The sequence below is a fragment of the Somniosus microcephalus genome, chromosome 2, assembly GCF_052327205.1.
Source record: "Somniosus microcephalus isolate GS21.2 chromosome 2, FLI_Smic_1.0, whole genome shotgun sequence".
Lineage (NCBI taxonomy): Eukaryota > Metazoa > Chordata > Chondrichthyes > Squaliformes > Somniosidae > Somniosus > Somniosus microcephalus.
In genome coordinates, this window is record NC_140988.1 from 153,809,613 (window position 1) to 153,827,641 (window position 18,029).

Here is an 18,029-nt window from a genome sequence, read left to right on the forward strand (position 1 = left end):
GATAAGGACTCATGGGGTTGGAGGTAATATATTAGCATGGATAGAGGATTGGTTAATTGACAAAAAACAGTGATTAGAGATAACCGGGTCATTTTCAGGTTGGCAGGCTGTAACTAGTGGGGTGCTGCAAGGATCAGTGTTGGGACCTCAGCTATTTACAATTTATATGAATGACTTAGATGAAGGGACCGAGTGTAATGTATCCAAGCTTTCTGACGATACAAAGCTAGGTGGGACAGTAAGCTGTGAGGAGGACACAAAGAGCATGCAAAGGGATATAGACAGGTTAAGTGAGTGGGCAATAAGGTGGAAGGTGGAGTATAATGTGGGGAAATGTGAGGTTATTCACTTTGGTAGGAAGAATAGAAAAACAGAATATTTTTTAAATGGTGAGAAACTATTAAATGTTGGTGTTCAGAGAGATTTAGGTGTCCTCGTACAGGAAACACCGAGTTTTAGTTTGCAGGTACAGTAAGCAATTAGGAAGGCAAATGGTATGATGGCCTTTATTGCAAGGGGGTTGGAGTACAAGAGTAAAGAAGTCTTACTACAATTGTACAGGGCTTTGGTGAGACCACACCTGGAGTGCTGTGCACAGTTTTGGTCTCCTTATCTAAGGAAGGATATACTTGCCTTGGAGGCGGTGCAACGAAGGTTCACTAGATTGGTTTCTGGGATGAGAGGGTTGTCCTATGAGGAGAGATTGAGTAGATTGGGCTTATACTCTCGAGTTTAGAAGAATGAGAGGTGATCCCATTGAAACATATAAGATTCTGAGGGGTATCGACAGGTTAGATGTTTCCCGTGACTCCAGAGTCTAGAACTAGGGGGTATAGTCTCGGGATAAGGGGTAGGCCATTTAATACTGAGCTGAGGAGGAATTTCTTCACTCAGAGGGTTGTGAATCTTTGCAATTCTCTACCCAAAGGGCTGTGGATGCTGAATCGTTGAATATATTCAAGGCTGAGATAGATAGACAGATTTTTGAACTCTAGGGGAATCAAGTGATATGGAGATCGGGCGGTAAAGTGGAGTTGAGGTTGAAGACCAGCCATGATCTTATTGAATGGTGGAGCAGGCTCGAGGGACCGTATGGCATACATCTGCTCCTAATTCTTATGGTCTTGTATCTATCTATCTATCTATCTATATATATAAATCGGTACGTCTGTCTGTCTGTCTGTCTGTCTGTCATTCTGTCTGTCATCGCCTGTGTGTCTGTCGGGCTATGCGCTCGAAAGTTACAGGGCGTACCTACGCGCGCGTTACCTCCAAAGAAAGCTTACGCTTCCGAGACGGTTTTAAGCGTATTTACGTTTCGACCGGGCTAAAATCGCGCCCGCGGTATCCCAAAAACCTTCAATGTTCCGTCCATTAGCATCTCATTATCCGCTCATTAGCGACAGAGTGACCTCGAGCTCGACCAATCGTACGCCGGGTTGCTGGCGTGTGCCGCCGGGCCAATCGGTGCGTGTGTGGCCGGGCCTTATCGTTCTGAACCGAGGTGAGTCGCCACCATCTTGATTCCAAACTTTTCCTTTCTTTTTCCCGCTTTCTGCGTCTTAAAAAAAAACGTTGCTTTTAAAACACATATTGTTTTAAAAAAAAATGATTTAGAAAGTAATTAACTTATCTAATCTCATTAATTTTCCTACCTTTCCCCATTTTTCCAGGTAGGCCAAGAAGCCTCGGCGTCTCCTCCGCACCCACGCCCGAGCTAGGCACCTCCCGGCCCCACTCGAAGGCTGGAGGGCCGAGCCTCAGCCCAGCGCCGCTAGGGTGCGCGCGCAGCAGGAGCTGAGACGCGGCGTCTCTCTCTGGCTCAGCCGGGGGGCGGGGCTTGCTGAGCGTCAAGCGTTACCCTGGCAACCAGGCCCGCCAGCCGTCTCGCACAGCCGCAATCGGCGGTCTTCACCTCGGGGGGCCGCGACCCTCGGGGGGAGGGGGGGCCGCGCGCGCAGCAGGAGCAGCTGAGAAGTGGCGTCTCTCTCTCTGGCTCGGCCGGGGGGCGGGGCTTGGTCAGCGTCAACGGTTACCCTGGCAACCGGGCCCTCCGGCCGTCTCGCACAGTCGCAATGTTGAAGCCAGCTCGGGAGGCCGGTGCTCGGAAGATCGCGCCTCCGGAGTTCGGTGCTTGGTTGGTGGGGGGGGGGCGAGCCTCGGGGGTGGGTGGGTGGTGGGCGAGCCTCGGGGGTGGGGGTGCGAGTCTCTGGGGGGCCAACCTCTGGAGTTCGGGGGGTGGGGATCAGGGGGCTCGGGAGTTTAGGGGGACGGGGATCAGGGAGCTCGTGGACTCTCCCCCCTCCCCTCCCCCCCTCCTCTCTCCTCCTCCCTCCTCCTCCCCTCCCTCCCCCCGCCCCTTCTTCCCCCCTTCTCTCTCCTCCTCCCCCCCCTCCCTCCCCCCTCCCCTTCCCCCTGCCCTCCCTTCCCCGCCCGCCCTCCCTTCCCCGCTCCCCTCCTCCCCTCCCCCTCCCTCCCCCTCCCCTCTTCCCCCCCTCCCCCTCCCCTCCCTCTCTTCCCCCCAGTTGCTCCCTCTCTTCCCCCCCCAGTCGCTCCCTCTCTTCCCCCCAGTCGCTCTCTCTCTTCCCCCCAGTCGCGCTCTCTCTTCCCCCCCCAGTCGCTCTCTCTCTTCCCCCCCAGTCGCTCTCTCTCTTCTCCCCCAGTCGCGCTCTCTCTTCCCCCCAGTCGCTCTCTCTCTTCCCCCCAGTCGCTCTCTCTCTTCCCCCCAGTCGCTCTCTCTCTTCCCCCCAGTCGCTCTCTCTCTTCCCCCCAGTCACTTTCTCTCTTCCCCCCCAGTCGCGCTCTCTCTTCCCCCCCAGTCGCTCTCTCTCTTCCCCCCCCCAGTCGCTCTCTCTCTTCCCCCCCCAGTCGCTCTCTCTCTTCCCCCCCAGTCGCTCTCTCTCTTCCCCCCAGTCGCTCTCTCTCTTCCCCCCAGTCGCTCTCTCTCTCTCTTCCAACAACAACATGCCCTCGAAAAAGCCACGGCACCGCCGGGCACTTCAGCTAGTCTATATATAAATCGTCGATCTGTCTGTCTGTCATTCTGTCTGTCATCGCCTGTGCGTCTGGCGGGCTATGCGCTCGAAAGTTACAGGGTGTACCTACGCGCGCGTTGCCTCCAAAGAAAGCTTACGCTTCCGAGACGGTTTTAAGCGTATTTACGTTTCGGCCGGGCTAAAATCGCGCCCGCGGTATCCCAAAAACCTTCAACATTCCGCTCATTAGCATCTCATTATCCGCTCATTAGCGACAGAGTGACCTCGAGGTCGACCAATCGTATGGCGGCTTGCTGCCGCGTGCGGCCAGGCCAATCGGTGCGTGTGTGGGCGGGCCTTATCGTTCTGAACCGAGGTGAGTCGCCGCCATCTTGATTCCAAACTTTTCCTTTCTTTTTCCCGCTTTCTGCGTCTTTAAAAAAAACGTTGCTTTTAAAACACATATTGTTTTTTAAAAAAATGATTTAGAAACGAATTAGCTTATCTAATCTCATTAATTTTCCTACCTTTCCCCGTTTTTCCAGGTAGGCCTCGAAGCCTCGGCTTCTCCTCCGCACCCACGCCCGAGCTAGGCACCTCCCGGCCCCACTCGAAGGCTGCAGGGGCCGGCCTCAGCCCAGCGCCGCTACCTTACTAAAGGGTGCGCGCGCAGCAGGAGCTGAGACGCGGCGTCTCTCTCTGGCTCGGCCGGGGGGCGGGGCTTGCTGAGCGTCAACGGTTACCCTGGCAACCGGGCCCGCCGGCCGTCTCGCACAGCCGCAATCGGCGGTCTTCACCTCGGGGGGGGGGGGGGGGGCCGCGACCCTCCCTCCCTGCCCCCCTCCCTCCCCGCCCCCTTTCCCCCCGCCCTCCCTTCCCCCCCTTTCCCCCCCTCCCTTCCCCCCCCTTTCCCTCCCCCCGCCCTCCCCTCCTCCCCCCCCCGCCCTCCCCTCCCCTCCCCCTCCCCCTCCCTCTCTTCCCCCCAGTCGCTCTCCCTCTCTCTCTTCCAACAACAACATGCCCTTGAAAAAGCCTCGGCACCGCCGGGCACTTCAGCTAGTATCTATATAAATAAAAGAGTTGGTTTGTCTGTCTGTCTGCTATACACTCAAAAGTTATAGAGCGTACCTACACACATGTTATATCAAAAGAAAGCTGATCATTAGGGGAGTCTAATAGGTGTATTTACTTTTTGGTCAGACAAAAATTGTTCGGACACTATAAAAAACGTTCAAAAAAAGGACAAAATCCGCTTATTAGCGGTTGACCAATCCTACCACTCATTAGCGTTGAGTGACGTGATGGTTGACCAATCGTACAGGGGATAGCGTTGACTGACGTGATGGTTCACCAATCCTACAGTTCAGTGACCTGATGGTTGACCAATTGGTGCGTCACGGGGGGCGTTTCATTCCGTGTCCGGGCCTAATCCTGCAGCCACCCGAAACTTCGCCGCCATTTTTTTCATCCCCACAGCGACAGCACCAGCCAAACAAACCCCCACATTGCGGCTCCGGGAGCGGGAGGTGAGTTGGAGTCACTCGGGCCGGGACTCTCAACCGCTCGGCCCGAGACACAGAGCGGGCGGGGGAGCGTCAGCGGCTGGCCGTAAACCGCGAGCCCGGCCGGGCCTTCAGCGCTAGGCCCCGCGTGGCCACCGCAGCTGGCCTCAATTTTCAAAGCCCTTCCCCGGGTGCCAAAAGAGGGGGAGGGAGGGAGCGGAGAGGGGGAGAGGGAGAGGAGAAGGGGAGAGAGAGAGGGGACAGACAGGGGCAGAGAGAGAGGGGGGGGAGAGAGAGAGGGGCAGGGAGAGCGAGGGGGAGGGACAGAGAGAGGGTCAGGGAGGGAAAGAGTGACACAGAGCGCGGGAGCGGCAGCGCCCAGCCGTAAACCGCGCGGCCCAAAAAAGCCCTGGCAACGCCGGGCCCCCCCAGCTAGTATACTTATATTCTAATTCAAAGGGTTGTCTGAATGGTTTATTTGATTAACTCCTTGTACACTGTTTCCAGACTTCTAGTACTGTATTCGACTGTCCAGTATCTTGCCTATTTTTAAAAAAATTTGTTCATGGGATCTGGGCGTCACTGGCATGGCCAGCATTTATTGCCCATCCCTAATTGCTCTTGAGAAAGGGTGGTGAGCTGCCGCCTTCAAACCGTTGCAGTCCGTGTGGTGAAGGTACTCCCACAGTGTTGTTAGGGAGGGAGTTCCAGGATTTTGACCCAGTGATGATGTAGGAACAATGATATACTTCCAAGTCAGGGTGGTGTGTGACTTGGAGGTGGTGGTGTTCCCATGCATCTGCTGCCCTTGTCCTTCTAGGTGGTAGAGGTCGCGGGTTTGGGAGGTGCTGCTGAGAAGCCTTGGCGAGTTGCTGCAGTGCATCTTGTAGATGGTACACACTGCAGCCACGGTACGCCGGTGGTGGAGAGAGTATGGGGGAGAAATTAGTTGAGTAGCGCCACCTGTTAGCGCCTAAAGAGGCAGTCAGTGGCTGTAGCGCCACTGGCTGCGTCTCCGGCGATATTCAGTAGGGGTGCTAATGGTGGCATTTGCGCTGCGCCGCCACCGATGACGTCATCGGTGTGCGCAGTGCCCCGTTCGCGATATTTGGTAGCGAACGCCGCAGTTGCGCCGCTCGCTACCCGCGCCCGGTTCACTGGGGCCTTACTGTGCCGGCAGCAGCGCAAGTTAAGGTGGAGGTGCGGGGTGGCCACTTTTTCGGCGGCCGCCTGCCAGCACCTCCGTCCCCGGCCTCCTAACCCCCCCCCCCCCCCCCCCCACGGCATTGCCGGCTGTTTCCCGAGAGCCCGGCACTTCTCCTTGGTGCCGGGCTCATTTGCCGGCACTCGCGATCGGGCATCGCGCTGTTGCAGGCACCTCCCCCTTAACAGTGGGAGGAAGGCCTGCAGTACCGCAGCGTGCCGTGCCGCAGCATGTGGCGCGTTGCGCTGCGATAATCAATTTCAGCGCCCTAAGAGGGACGTGGAGCGCCTCGAGCCTCGCCCCGTCTCCCTCGAGGGGCACTGAAACTGAATTTCTGGCGATCAGTATCACTCCAATCGCTGCACTAAAACCTGCGCTCAGGCGACTTTTGCGCCACTTTGGCGCCCCAACCCAATTTCTAGGCCTGAGTGTTTAAGGTGGTGGATGGGGTGCCAATCAAGTGGGCTGCTTTGTCCTGGATGGTGTTGAGCTTCTCGAGTGTTGTTAGAGCTGCACTCATCCAGGCAATCGGAGACTATTTCATCACACTCCTTACTTGTGCCTTGTAGACGGTGGAAAGGCTTTGGGGAGTCAGAAGGTGAGACACTTGCTGCAGAATACCTAGCCTCTGACCTGCTCTTGTTGCCACAGTATTTATGTGGCTGGTCCAGTTAAGTTTTTGGTCAATGTTGACCCCCAGGATGTTGATGGTGGGGGATTCAGTGATGGTAATGCCGTTGAATGTCGAGGGCTGGTGGTTAGACTCTCGCTTGTTGGAGATAGTAATTGCCTGACACTTGTGTGGTGCGACTGTTACCTGCCACTTATCAGCCTAAGACTGAATGTTGTCCAGATCTTGTTGCATGTGGGCATGGACTGCTTCATTATCTGAGGAGTTGCGAATGGCACTGAACACTGTGCAGTCATCAGCGAACATCTCCATTTCTGACCTTATGTTGGAGGAAGGTCATTGATGAAGCAACTGAAGATGGTTGGGCCTAGGACACTGCCCTAAGGAACTCCTGCAGCGATGTCCTGGGGCTGTGATGATTGACCTCCAACCACCCCAGCCATCTTCCTTTGTGCTAGGTATGACTCCAGCCAGTGAAGTGTTTCCCGGGTGGTCCGTCTTGAGTTTGTTTCTTGAGTGGCTTGCTAGGCCATTTCAGAAGGCAGTTAAGAGTCAACCACATTGCTGTGGGTCTGGAGTCACATATAGGCCAGACCAGGTAAGAACAGCAGATTTCCTTCCCTAAAGGACATTAGTGAACCAGCTGGGTTTTACGACAACCCAGTAGTTTCATGGTTACCATTACTGATACTAGCTTTTTATTCCAGATTTATTTAATTAACTGAATTTAAATTTCCCAGCTGCCGTGGTGGGATTTGAACTCGCGTCTCCAGATCATTAGTCCAGGCCTCTGGATTACTAGCCCAGTAACATTACCACTGTGCTACTGTACCCTATATTGCCCAATTCTGTAAATAATTCTATTTTGAATAAACTTGTTTAATGGCTTAGCTTATTACAAAACGTTGCCAGTGTGGCTGATTTCTGAAGTGACATGAGATGTAGTGGAAATCATCTTTTTGTTGAGCAGCAAGTTTACAACAAAAGGAAGAGTTGTTGGGCCAGCAGTATGCTCTATCCCATGTGCTAAATGCATGCAGTTGAGCTTCAGCTCATAGTGAGTGGGGGTCACCTATGTGGTGTCAGTGAGTAAAAAATATTGGGAGCAAACCTGAATTGTTACAGGCACCAATCAGGTTTGTAAGGTTAATTAAAGTTCTTGACAGAAACCAAGTGCTAGATCCTATGTCATACAATATGTATCTCGGAGCTGGCTCTGAATGGGATTTGCCGTTCCTTTATGGTTAAATTATACCCAAGGTAATTGTCATAAGACTTTTTCTTCCCTTCTAATCTGAATATTCTTAATTTTAGTGTAGTGTTTATATGTTTTTAAATTTCTGTTGACTTCCTTGAAGGTGTGTGTGAGACTGGGGCACTCTGGGAAATCTCCCAATTTCCTATATGGTCAGTCCACCTCTGCGTTTTAGGTCTTTTAGGACTGGCGAGCATTCTGTAGCGCGTCTTAAAGCGCAAAATAAAGATTTGCAGTTTCTTAAGGCTGCACTGTAAATAGAGATATCTATGATTGAGACTAAACGTGTTTGCTTTTTGCTCTAGTTTGTAAAAATTTGGAATTGTAAGTTGGCATCCTGAGGCATAATTTTTTACATCTTTGAATCTCCCCAACTACGTTTCCATCCCTGCCACAACACTGAAACAGCCCTAAACAAAGTCACAAATTACATCCTCTGTGACTGTAGTGCATTATCCCTCCTCAACCTCTCTGTTCATTTTGACATGGCGAACCACATTATCCTCCTCCAGTGCCTTTCCTCCATTGTCCAGCTCTTTGAGATTTTTCTTGCTTGATTCCACTCTTGCTTATTTAATTGTAGTCAGAGCATCTCCAGCAATGGTTTCTCCACCCATCCTGCACCATTCCTCCAGATTCTCCCAAGGAACTGGCCTTGGCCTCTTCCACATCTCGATGTTGCTCTGTGGTGACATCATCTACTGACAAGAGGTCAGCTTTCACATGTACGCTGACAGTCTTGGAATTGCAATTTCCTCCAGTTAAACATTTGGAAGACTGAAACCATAGTCTTCGGCATCTGGCACAAACTCTGTACCGTCGCCACCAATCCATTCCCCTCCCTGGTAATTGTCTCAGACTGAACTAGACTGTTTGAAATCTTGCCATTCTGAGCTTCCGACCCCATATACTCTCCATCGCAAAGATCGCCTACTTCCAACTCTGTAAATCACCTGTCTCTGGCCCTACCTCAGCTCATTTACCCACATCCATGCCTTTGTCACCTCCAGTCTCGACTGTGCCAATGCGCTCCTGACCGGCCTTCCATCCTCCACTGTCCATTAACTTTACAACATCAAAATCTCTGCTGCTCGTATCCTAACCCGCACCAATTCCCACTCACCCATCACCCCGTCTTTGTTGACCTATGTTAGCTCCCAGTCCCTCGTTGAAACTTATAAAATTCTAACAGGACTAGACAGACTAGATGCAGGAAGGATGTTCCCGATGGCCGGGGAGTCCAGAACTAGGGGTCACAGTCTAAGGATAAGGGATAAGCCATTTAGGACAGCAATGAGGAGGAATTTCTTCACCCAGAGAGTGGTGAACCTATGGAATTCTCTACCACAGAAGGCAGTAGAGGCCAATTCATTAAATATAGTCAAGAAGGAGTTAGATGTATTTCTTAAGGCTAAAGGGATCAAGGGATATGGAGAGAAGGCAGGGACAGGGTACTGAATTTGGATGATCAGCCATGATCTCATTGAATGGCGGAGCAGGCTCGAGGGGCCAAATGGCCTACTCCTGCTCCTATCTTCTATGTCACCTAACACCTCAGAATTAAAATTGTCATCCTCACAATCAAATCCCTTTATGGCCTTGCCCCTCTGTTTCTGTAACCTCCTGTAGCCCTACAGCCCCCTTTCTTCTGAGCTTTCTGTTCCTCTGACTCTGGCCTCTTGTGGGCGCCCCCCCCCCCCCCCACAACTTTGCCCCACCATTGGTGGCCATGGCTTCAGTCATCTCTGCTCATGCTCTGCAACTCCCCCTCCCCCCCCCCCCCCCCCCCCAAACTCCTCCATCTGTCTGCCTCCCTCTCCTCCTTTTAAGGCCCTCTTTGAACCCACCTGTTGGATCAAGCTTTTGGTCACCCCTTCTAATGTTTTCTCCTTCATCTCGCCATCCATTTGTGGCTAATTGCACCTCTGTGAAGTGCCTTGGAATGTTTATCCACATTCAAATTGCAATATAAGTGCAAATTGTTGTTAGAAAGTAGTTGCAAACATATCAAGTGTATTATACAAAAATATATAAAACTACTTATAAACAAGTAAAGCAGACATCAAAAATGTTTTTGTTTTTTAGAGAATGAATTCCTTTTTGTTGATCCTGATTGTAAATTGTCCAAAGTGGCACCAGAGGGATGGAAAGAGGTGAAGAAAAAGAACAGAATTACAGTAAATTTCATCCTTTTTCTCCGCATAAAATTTTTTGTGGAAGATGTCGGCTTAATCCAGTAAGTACTCCCACTTTACTTAATCCAGTAAGTACTCCCACTTTACTTAATCCAGTAAGTACTCCCACTTTACTTAATCCAGTAAGTACTCCCACTTTACTTATGGGAAATCTAGTCTAAAAGATCGCGAGATTAACTAACTTAAAGATGATAATATAGGGTGAATAAGGAGAAACTGTTTCCAGTGGCAGAAGGGTTGGCAAGCAGAGGATACAGATTCAAGGCAATTGGCAAATGAGCCAGAGACGACTTAAGAAAAAAAAAGATGACGCGAGTTGTTATGGTCTGGAATGCACTGCATGAAAGGGTGAGGGAAGCAGATTCAATAATAACTTCAAAAGGGAATTGGATAAATACTGGAAGGGGAAAAATTTGCAGGACTATGGGAAAAGAGCAAGGAATAGTACTAATTGGATAGCTCTTTCAAAGAGCCAACACAGACACAATGAGTCAAATGGCCTCCTGTGTTGTATCATTCTATATTCGCTATAATTTATCACTTGGAAAAAATGGTCAGATTTAGAATCCTGCTCCACCCCAATTAAAATGCACAATATTATTTTGTCATAATTATGCATTTCCACTGTTCTTTGTTCATTAGAAACTTATTTTTTCACCTGCCTGGTTTAATAGCTTAATCCCTAAGTATATATTAATGTAGAGATCTGAATACATTTCAGCTTAAAAATAATATAACTATTTTAAGACGAAGAAGCTTCAATAAGCATAAGGTAGCTTCTCTCCTCTTGCTCCACTCTCCAAATGGGGAGACCACAGTTGCAGCATTTCCAATGTGATATTCAGTCACTGAGCCGCAGTTCCCTGCACCCCCTGCTGTTCATTGAAATACCAAGTGTAGTACCAAGAGACTATGGGGGAGAAATTGGGTGAGTAGCGCCACTTGTTAGCGCCTAAAGAGGCAGGCAGTGGCTGTAGCGCCACTGGCTGCGCCTCCCGCGATATTGAGTTGGGGCGATAATGGTGGCGTTAGCCTTTTGCGCTGCGCCGCCACCGATGACGTCATCGGTGTGCGCAGCGCCCCGTTCGCGATATTTGGTTGCGCCGTTTGCTACCCGCGCCCGGTTCACGGGGCCTTACTGTGTCGGCAGCGGCGCAAGTTAAGGTGGAGGTGCGGGGCGGCCGCCTTTTTCGGCAGCCGCCTGCCAGCACCTCCATCCCCGGCCTCCTAAACCCCCCCCCCGCGGCATTGCCGGCTGTTTCCCAAGAGCCTGGCACTTCTCCTTGGTGCCGGGCTCGTTTGCCGGCATTCGCGAGCGGGGATCGCGCTGTTGCAGGCACCTCCCCCTTAACAGTGGGAGGAAGGCATGCAGTACCGCAGCGCTGCGGCACATTGCGCTGCGATATTCAGTTTCAGCGCCCTAAGAGGGACGCGGAGCGCCTCGAGCCTCGCCCCGTGTCCCTCGAGGGGCAATGAAACTGAATATCTGACGATCGCTGAAGCCTCAAACGCTGCGCTAAATCCTGCGCTCAGGCGACTTTTGCGCCACTTTGGCGCCCCAACCCAATTTCTAGGCCTATATGTATTGAAATCTTCAAAAGAAATGAAGCCTGCAGGCATTTGGTGGCACTGTAACTTGCATTCCACAATTGTAACAGAGCAGTCCATTCCTACTCTCTTCCCCTCCCCCAAAGTAAAACACAGCATTTGGTATCAGTGTAAGTTTTTTCTTAATTTGCTAAATGTTTGTGCTCATCAAGGTGTAGGGATGTTGGTGCAGGAGAATTAAACACCTTCCTACTTTTTGCACTCTCAGATTAGATATAGCAAGGTTGGATACATAGTAAAACTTCCATTACTCTGCCCCAGGCTCGGCAAAGCACCAATGCAATTTTTTTCAATATATCTAACCATCATTCCTTGTGGTCTCCCTGTCAGAGATTGCTGGTTTAGTGCTGAATTCTGAGTAGTTTTGTTCTATGAAATCTCATCCACAGGAAATGGGTTAAGGATGTCAAAATAAATTTCAGTTACGACCCTTTTATTGAACAGAAAGGGGAGACTTTCATTCCATATGTTTGGGCTGGATTCATGATTCTAAAATGAAAGGGCAGCGTTCTAACCCATTGCACCACCCAATCATTATAACCATTGGGCCTCTGACTATATTTGTGGTACACATTCTTCTGTACAATTTTGTGCCACTCAATTCTAAATTGTAGCAGCTTTATGCACTGGTAGAAATTGAAATGAAGACTGCCCAAATTAGTTCCGTGTAGGTCCCTTCCAGTTGTCAAAGGAGGGGAGCTTTCATTCTATTTCAACTTGTTTCCCAAGAATAGTGTACTTGTTCTGCTGTGCCACCTAAATCCTGCTGTCTTGAATTTTGGAATGGACAGTAAAAGAAAAATAATCACAGAACTAATATTTTACAATAATTGTTCATTTCTTGTTTCAAGATAGTTTATCACTTAATTGAGTTTCTCTCTTTTTTTATGAAGGCACACACTGACCAGGCATCAGTACTATTTACAGTTGCGGAGGGATATATTGGAAGAGAGGTTACACTGCAATGATGAAACAGCCTTGCTGCTTGCTTCGTTAGCTCTTCAAGCTGAATTTGGGGACTACCAGCCAGAGGTATGCATCTAGTAGTGTTCTGAATAAGCTGCAAGTACATTCTGCATGTTATAATATTTTGCTCTTTGCTTTATCTGCTCTCTCTCAACTCCTGGCTTTTCAGATTTTACAAGGACAATTTTAACTGAACTCACCTGGCGGGAAACTGACGGAATCGGGTGGAATGCTGGATTTATAGCCTGCCTGATAGTATTCTCTGTTGTCTTCAAAGGAGAGTAAAATCGGCTGAGGTGTAAAACTAGCATTGCAGCTGATCCCACTAGTTTCCTGCCAGGTGAGTTAGGTTGAAATTGCCCCCTACATGTCTTTGCTGTTTTGAAAAATTGAAAAGAACAGTTCTTGGAAAAGTACACTTTTATAATGGTCTGGATTTTGCGGTCAGTGGCGAAGAAATGCGCTTGCCTTTCGACTCGAAAAAAAGCTGTCCCAAAGTTTTAGCGGGTTCCAGAACACAGGCTTCCGCTTTTCCGATGTCAGTTTGAATTTGGCGCCCTCTACAGGGAATCTGTGAACAGGACAGGCAGCAGGGAGACTGATCAGATTGAAGAATCCTCACAGCGGCAAAGCAGGAAGTACAAAACAGGAAACATAAATTACATTTAAATCATTGTACAGAAAGTAAAATAAAGGTTGGGACATACACATGGGATTAAGGGAGAAACGTAAAAAGAAAAACACAAAATTATAAAATACATATTTTAATTATTTTTTAAATCTGCAACATTAATTTTCTTCTAAGGGAATGAGACTCCACACTTGTAAAATTAATTTTTCAGGTCAGAAAGGTTGTTTAACAGTAATTATGACTTACTATGCCATTTAAAAACTCAGTTACTCGTGTTTGAAAAATGCTTACGTTTTTCATCGGTCTTTAGTGCGATAATAGTGGGTAATTAGTTTAAGTTCACCCCTTAACAATGACTTCTGTGCAGATTCCATTGGCGAAGACTGCAACAGCTCATGCTGTGGAGGAGCAGGGAATCTCTGACGGCAACTCCCGATTTCCACGTTTAATTGCACATGTGCAGACTCCAGAAGTTTCTGTCAGTTTTACCCAGTAACAACGGTGAGCGCTGACCGCCTCGCCATTATTAGTACAGCAAAACCCATACCAATATTATAGATGATTTGAATAAAGAAAAAAATCAAACAGAATTTTGGAGGAAATGTCTACAATAACTTGACAACTGAATAATTTTAAAATGGCATAAAAATTGCAGATTTTGAATAAACGGTGCATTGTATCACACAGATTTACTTCATTATTTTTATTTGAGAATTGTTTTGTGACTTACGGTGTTACTGCTTTTGAGTTGAGTCCTTGCATGCCTTGTGATCCAGTACTGTCCAATATCTGGTGCCTGGATTAAAAATATTTATAAACCTTCTTTAAAATTGTATCCAAAATCTTCAAGTTCTTGGGTATTAGATTGTTTATAAACCTTCAGTTTTATTATATAAAATTTAAACTGTACTGAAGCAGGCATTTGCAGTAGTTTTACTTTAATATCTTCCAAGCTAACTATATTCGAACTGTGTTAACTGAGGTGTGGTGTGAAAATATTTCCATTGTGCTGTTGGGGTGAACAGCAAATTACTACAAATATAACTAAAGGAGATCACTGAGAGGGGGCTGAACATTTTGAGGGTGGGAAGGGGAACAGCCAGAAGTCGTGGTCCATGTGCGAACCAATGACAAAGGAAAGAAAAGGGTTGAGGTCCTGATGGCAGAGTTTCAGGAGCTCAGGAGAAAATTAAAGAGCAGGACCTCAAAGGTAGTAATCTCTGGATTACTCCCAGTGCCACGCGCTAGTGAGTATAGGAATAGTAGGACAAGGCAGGTGCATGACTGGAGAAATGGTGCAGAAGGGAGGACTTCAGATTCCTGGGGCATTGCGACCAGTTCTAGGGCAGGAAGGACATGTTCAAGGTGGACGGGTTGCACCTCAACAGAACTGGGGGAGGGATTAAACTAACTTGATAGGGGAATGGGCTACAGGATGAAACATTAGAGAGGAGAAACAAGGTGAACATAGGGCTGGGAGAGACAAATATCACTAGAGTAAAGAATAGTTCAGAAATAGGAGGATCAGACGGGGGCCAAATGGGAGGCAGTCTAAAATAGGTTTGGAGTCCATGTGCATAAATGCACATAACGTGATTGGTGAGTTATAGGCATAAGTTGCCACATGGGACTATGATATGCTGGCAATAACGGAGACCTGGTTCAAAGAAGGGGAGGATTGGGAACTTAATGTTCCTGACTACGAGATATTCGGGAAAGAAAAAAAGGAGGGGGGTGGCAGTATTGATCAAAAATACTATTATAACACTGGAGAGGGATAATGCATGTGAGGGGTCACAGACAAAATCTATTTGGTTAGAATAAAGTGACACCAGAGGAGCTATTGCACTACTGGGTGTACACTATAGGCCACCCTGGGAAGGAGATAGAGGAACAAATTTGCGGGCAAATTACAGAAATATGCAAGGACTACAGAGTAGTGATAATGGGGGACTTCAATTATCTTTAATATAGACTGGAATAATAACCGTGTAAAGGGCAAAGTGTGGGAGTAATTTTTAAATGTGTACAAGAGAATTTTCTTGATCAGTGTGTTTCCAGCCCAATGAGGAAGGAAGCAGTGCTGGATCTGCTTCTGGGGAAAGAGCATGTTTCAGTGCAGGAGCATTTGGGAAACAGTGATCATAATCTCATCAGGTTTAGAATAGTTAAGGAAAATATATATATATATATATTCAAGGCTGAGATAGACAGAATTTTGAGCAACAGGGGAGTCGAGGGTTATGGGGAGCGGGCAGGAAAGTGGAGTTGAGGCCAAAATCAGATCAACCATGATTTCATTAAATGGCGGAGCAGGCTCGAGGGGCCAAATGGCCTGCTCCTGTTCCTATTTCCTTTTTTTATGTTTACTTACTAAAAAGACGAGGAACAAACGAATGTAAAAATACTTAACTGGAGGATGGCTAACTTCAGTGAGTTCAAAAGGGATCGGATGGATTGGAATCAAAAATTGGTAGGCAAAACAATAATTGAACAATGGGAAGCCTTCAAAGGGGGGATTGTTTAAGTACAGACTAGACACATTCCCACAAGGGGAAAAGCTAGAGCTCCCTGGATGACAAAAGATATAGAAATTAAAATGAGACCGAAAAAGGAGGCTTATGACAAATGTAAGGTGCATAATCCAGTAGAGAACAAAGCTGAATATAGAAAGTACAGAAGAGAGCTAATAAAAGGAGTAAAGAGAGAGTATATGAGTATAGATTAGCAGTTAACATAACAGGGACTCCAAAAGTCTTTTATCTATCTATATATCTATCTATATAAACGGATCGATCTGTCTGTCTGTGTCTGTCTGTCTGTCTATCTGTCTGTCTGTCTCCTCACGTGTGCGTCTGTCCGGCTATGCGCTCGAAAGTTACAGGGCGTACCTACGCGTGCATTACGTCGAAAGAAAGCTTACCGTTCCGAAACGGTCGTAAGCGTATTTACGTTTCGGCCGGACGAAAAATCGCGCCCGCGGTATCCGAAAAACGTTCAACGTTCCGCTCATTAGCATCTCATTATCCGCTCATTAGCGACAGAGTGACTTCGAGGTCGACCAATCGTACGCCAGGTTGCTGGCGCGTGCAGCCGGGCCCTCCTACAGTCGAGTGACGGGACGATTGACCAATCCTACGCTTTGGTGACCTGGCGGTCGACCAATCAGCGCGTGTGTGGGTGGGCCTTATCGTTCTGAACCGAGGTGAGTCGCCGCCATCTTGATTCTAAACTTTTCATTTCTTTTTCCCGCTTTCTGCGTGTTTCTTTTCAAATCTACATTTCCAGCAAAAAAAAGTTGCTTTTAAAACACAAATTGTTTTTTAAAAAAGTTAATTAATTTGTAAATCTTTTCTCTAACCTCTATAATTCTCCTACCTTTCACCGTTTTTCCAGGCCCGGGGCCTAGGCTTCTCCAACTGCCAGCAGTGCAACTCCAGACCCAGGCTCCCGGCCTAGGCAGAGACAAACACTGGCAGAGGAGACAGGGTGTGCTGCCTCAGCTCCATTCCCAGGGTCAGTAGGTGGGGAGGCTTCATAAGCAACTGGGGTAAACCGCAAGCCCCGAATAATAATCTGAAGATCCTGTGTTTGCAGCTGAGGAAATTTCTTCTGCAGACAGCCCCAGGTTAACGGCAGCCATCTTTGTCAAGGAGGGTGAAAAGTTTCAGTGCGACGCCATTTTGATTCAGTGTGTAACAGAGTGCCTGCGCGGCCATCTTAGTACAGGAACATAGAGTGGGTGGGGCTTCTGTGCTCCAAATCGGGGCCTGGTGACCGAGACAGACAATCGGCTGTGTGGGCGAGGCCTAATCTTTCCAACTGAAAAGCAAGCGGCGGCCATTGTTTGTGATACAACACTGAGAGGTGAGGACCCCTTTTTTAATAAAAAGATTGGTGAGGTTGTAAAGTGTATGTTATAGAAAGATTTACCAAAAATGTTTTATAAGTACAGGAAGCTTTGTGCTATCCGGAGGTGAGCTATCCGGCAATCTGGAGCCACCACAAAAATCAGCAGCCGTTTTTTATTCTTTGTTTGTTTATTTTCCTTTGTTTGAACAGTCAAGCTGTGCAAGGTCTGTAGCTATAGCAACAGCTTTAGCTGCAGAGTTTTAGGGCCACACCCAGTGTTTAGAAGCTGTTGCTAAGCAACAGTGTTTGTTGTCAAATACGGAGATAAGAATCTCCGTACCTCTCAACATTAACTCTGGAGAGTAGGGCAGTTTTAAGGCAAGGCAGCAGCTCGCCGGATAGCACAAAGTTTCCTGTACTTTAAGTATATCTCCCCCCCTCCCTTTCCACCCCCCACCCCCCTTCCCACACCCCTTCGCCCCCTCACAACCCCCCCTCCCCCCCCAACACACCCCCTTCCCCCCACACCCCCCACCCCTTCTCCTCCCCCCTTCCCCCTCCTCTTCCCATCCTCTCTCTCTTCCCCCCAGTTGCGCTCTCTCTTCCCCCCCCCAGTCGCGCTCTCTCTTCCCCCCCCAGTCGCGCTCTCTCTTCCCCCCCCAGTCGCTCTCTCTCTCTTCCCCCCCCAGTCGCTCTCTCTCTTCCCCCCCAGTCGCTCCCTCTCTTCCCCCCCAGTCGCTCCCTCTCTTCCCCCCCAGTCGCTCCCTCTCTTCCCCCCCAGTCGCTCCCTCTCTTCCCCCCCAGTCGCTCCCTCTCTTCCCCCCCAGTCGCTCCCTCTCTTCCCCCCCCAGTCGCGCTCTCTCTCTTCCCCCCCAGTCGCGCTCTCTCTCCCCCCCCAGTCGCGCTCTCTCCCCCCCCAGTCGCGCTCTCTCCCCCCCCCAGTCGCGCTCTCTCCCCCCCCCAGTCGCGCTCTCTCCCCCCCCCAGTCGCGCTCTCTCCCCCCCCCAGTCGCGCTCTCTCCCCCCCCCAGTCGCGCTCTCTCCCCCCCCCAGTCGCGCTCTCTCTCTCCCCCCCCCAGTCGCGCTCTCTCTCTTCCCCCCCAGTCGCGCTCTCTCTCTTCCCCCCCAGTCGCGCTCTCTCTCTTCCCCCCCAGTCGCGCTCTCTCTCTTCCCCCCCCAGTCGCGCTCTCTCTCTTCCCCCCCCCAGTCGC

The 18,029-nt window shown here is 49.3% G+C and overlaps 1 protein-coding gene across 6 annotated transcripts in view; it reads left to right on the forward strand.

Moving 5' to 3' along the window:
- Positions 1-18,029, forward strand: part of ptpn13 (protein tyrosine phosphatase non-receptor type 13) — a 358,778-nt gene that overhangs the window by 173,031 nt on the left and 167,718 nt on the right. For all 6 annotated transcript variants that reach the window (XM_085963776.1, XM_085963803.1, XM_085963794.1 and 3 more), the window contains 2 exons: positions 9,653-9,803; positions 12,264-12,402. In XM_085963776.1, coding sequence (XP_085819902.1) covers positions 9,653-9,803; positions 12,264-12,402 — 290 coding nt within the window. The remainder of the gene's footprint in view (positions 1-9,652; positions 9,804-12,263; positions 12,403-18,029) is intronic.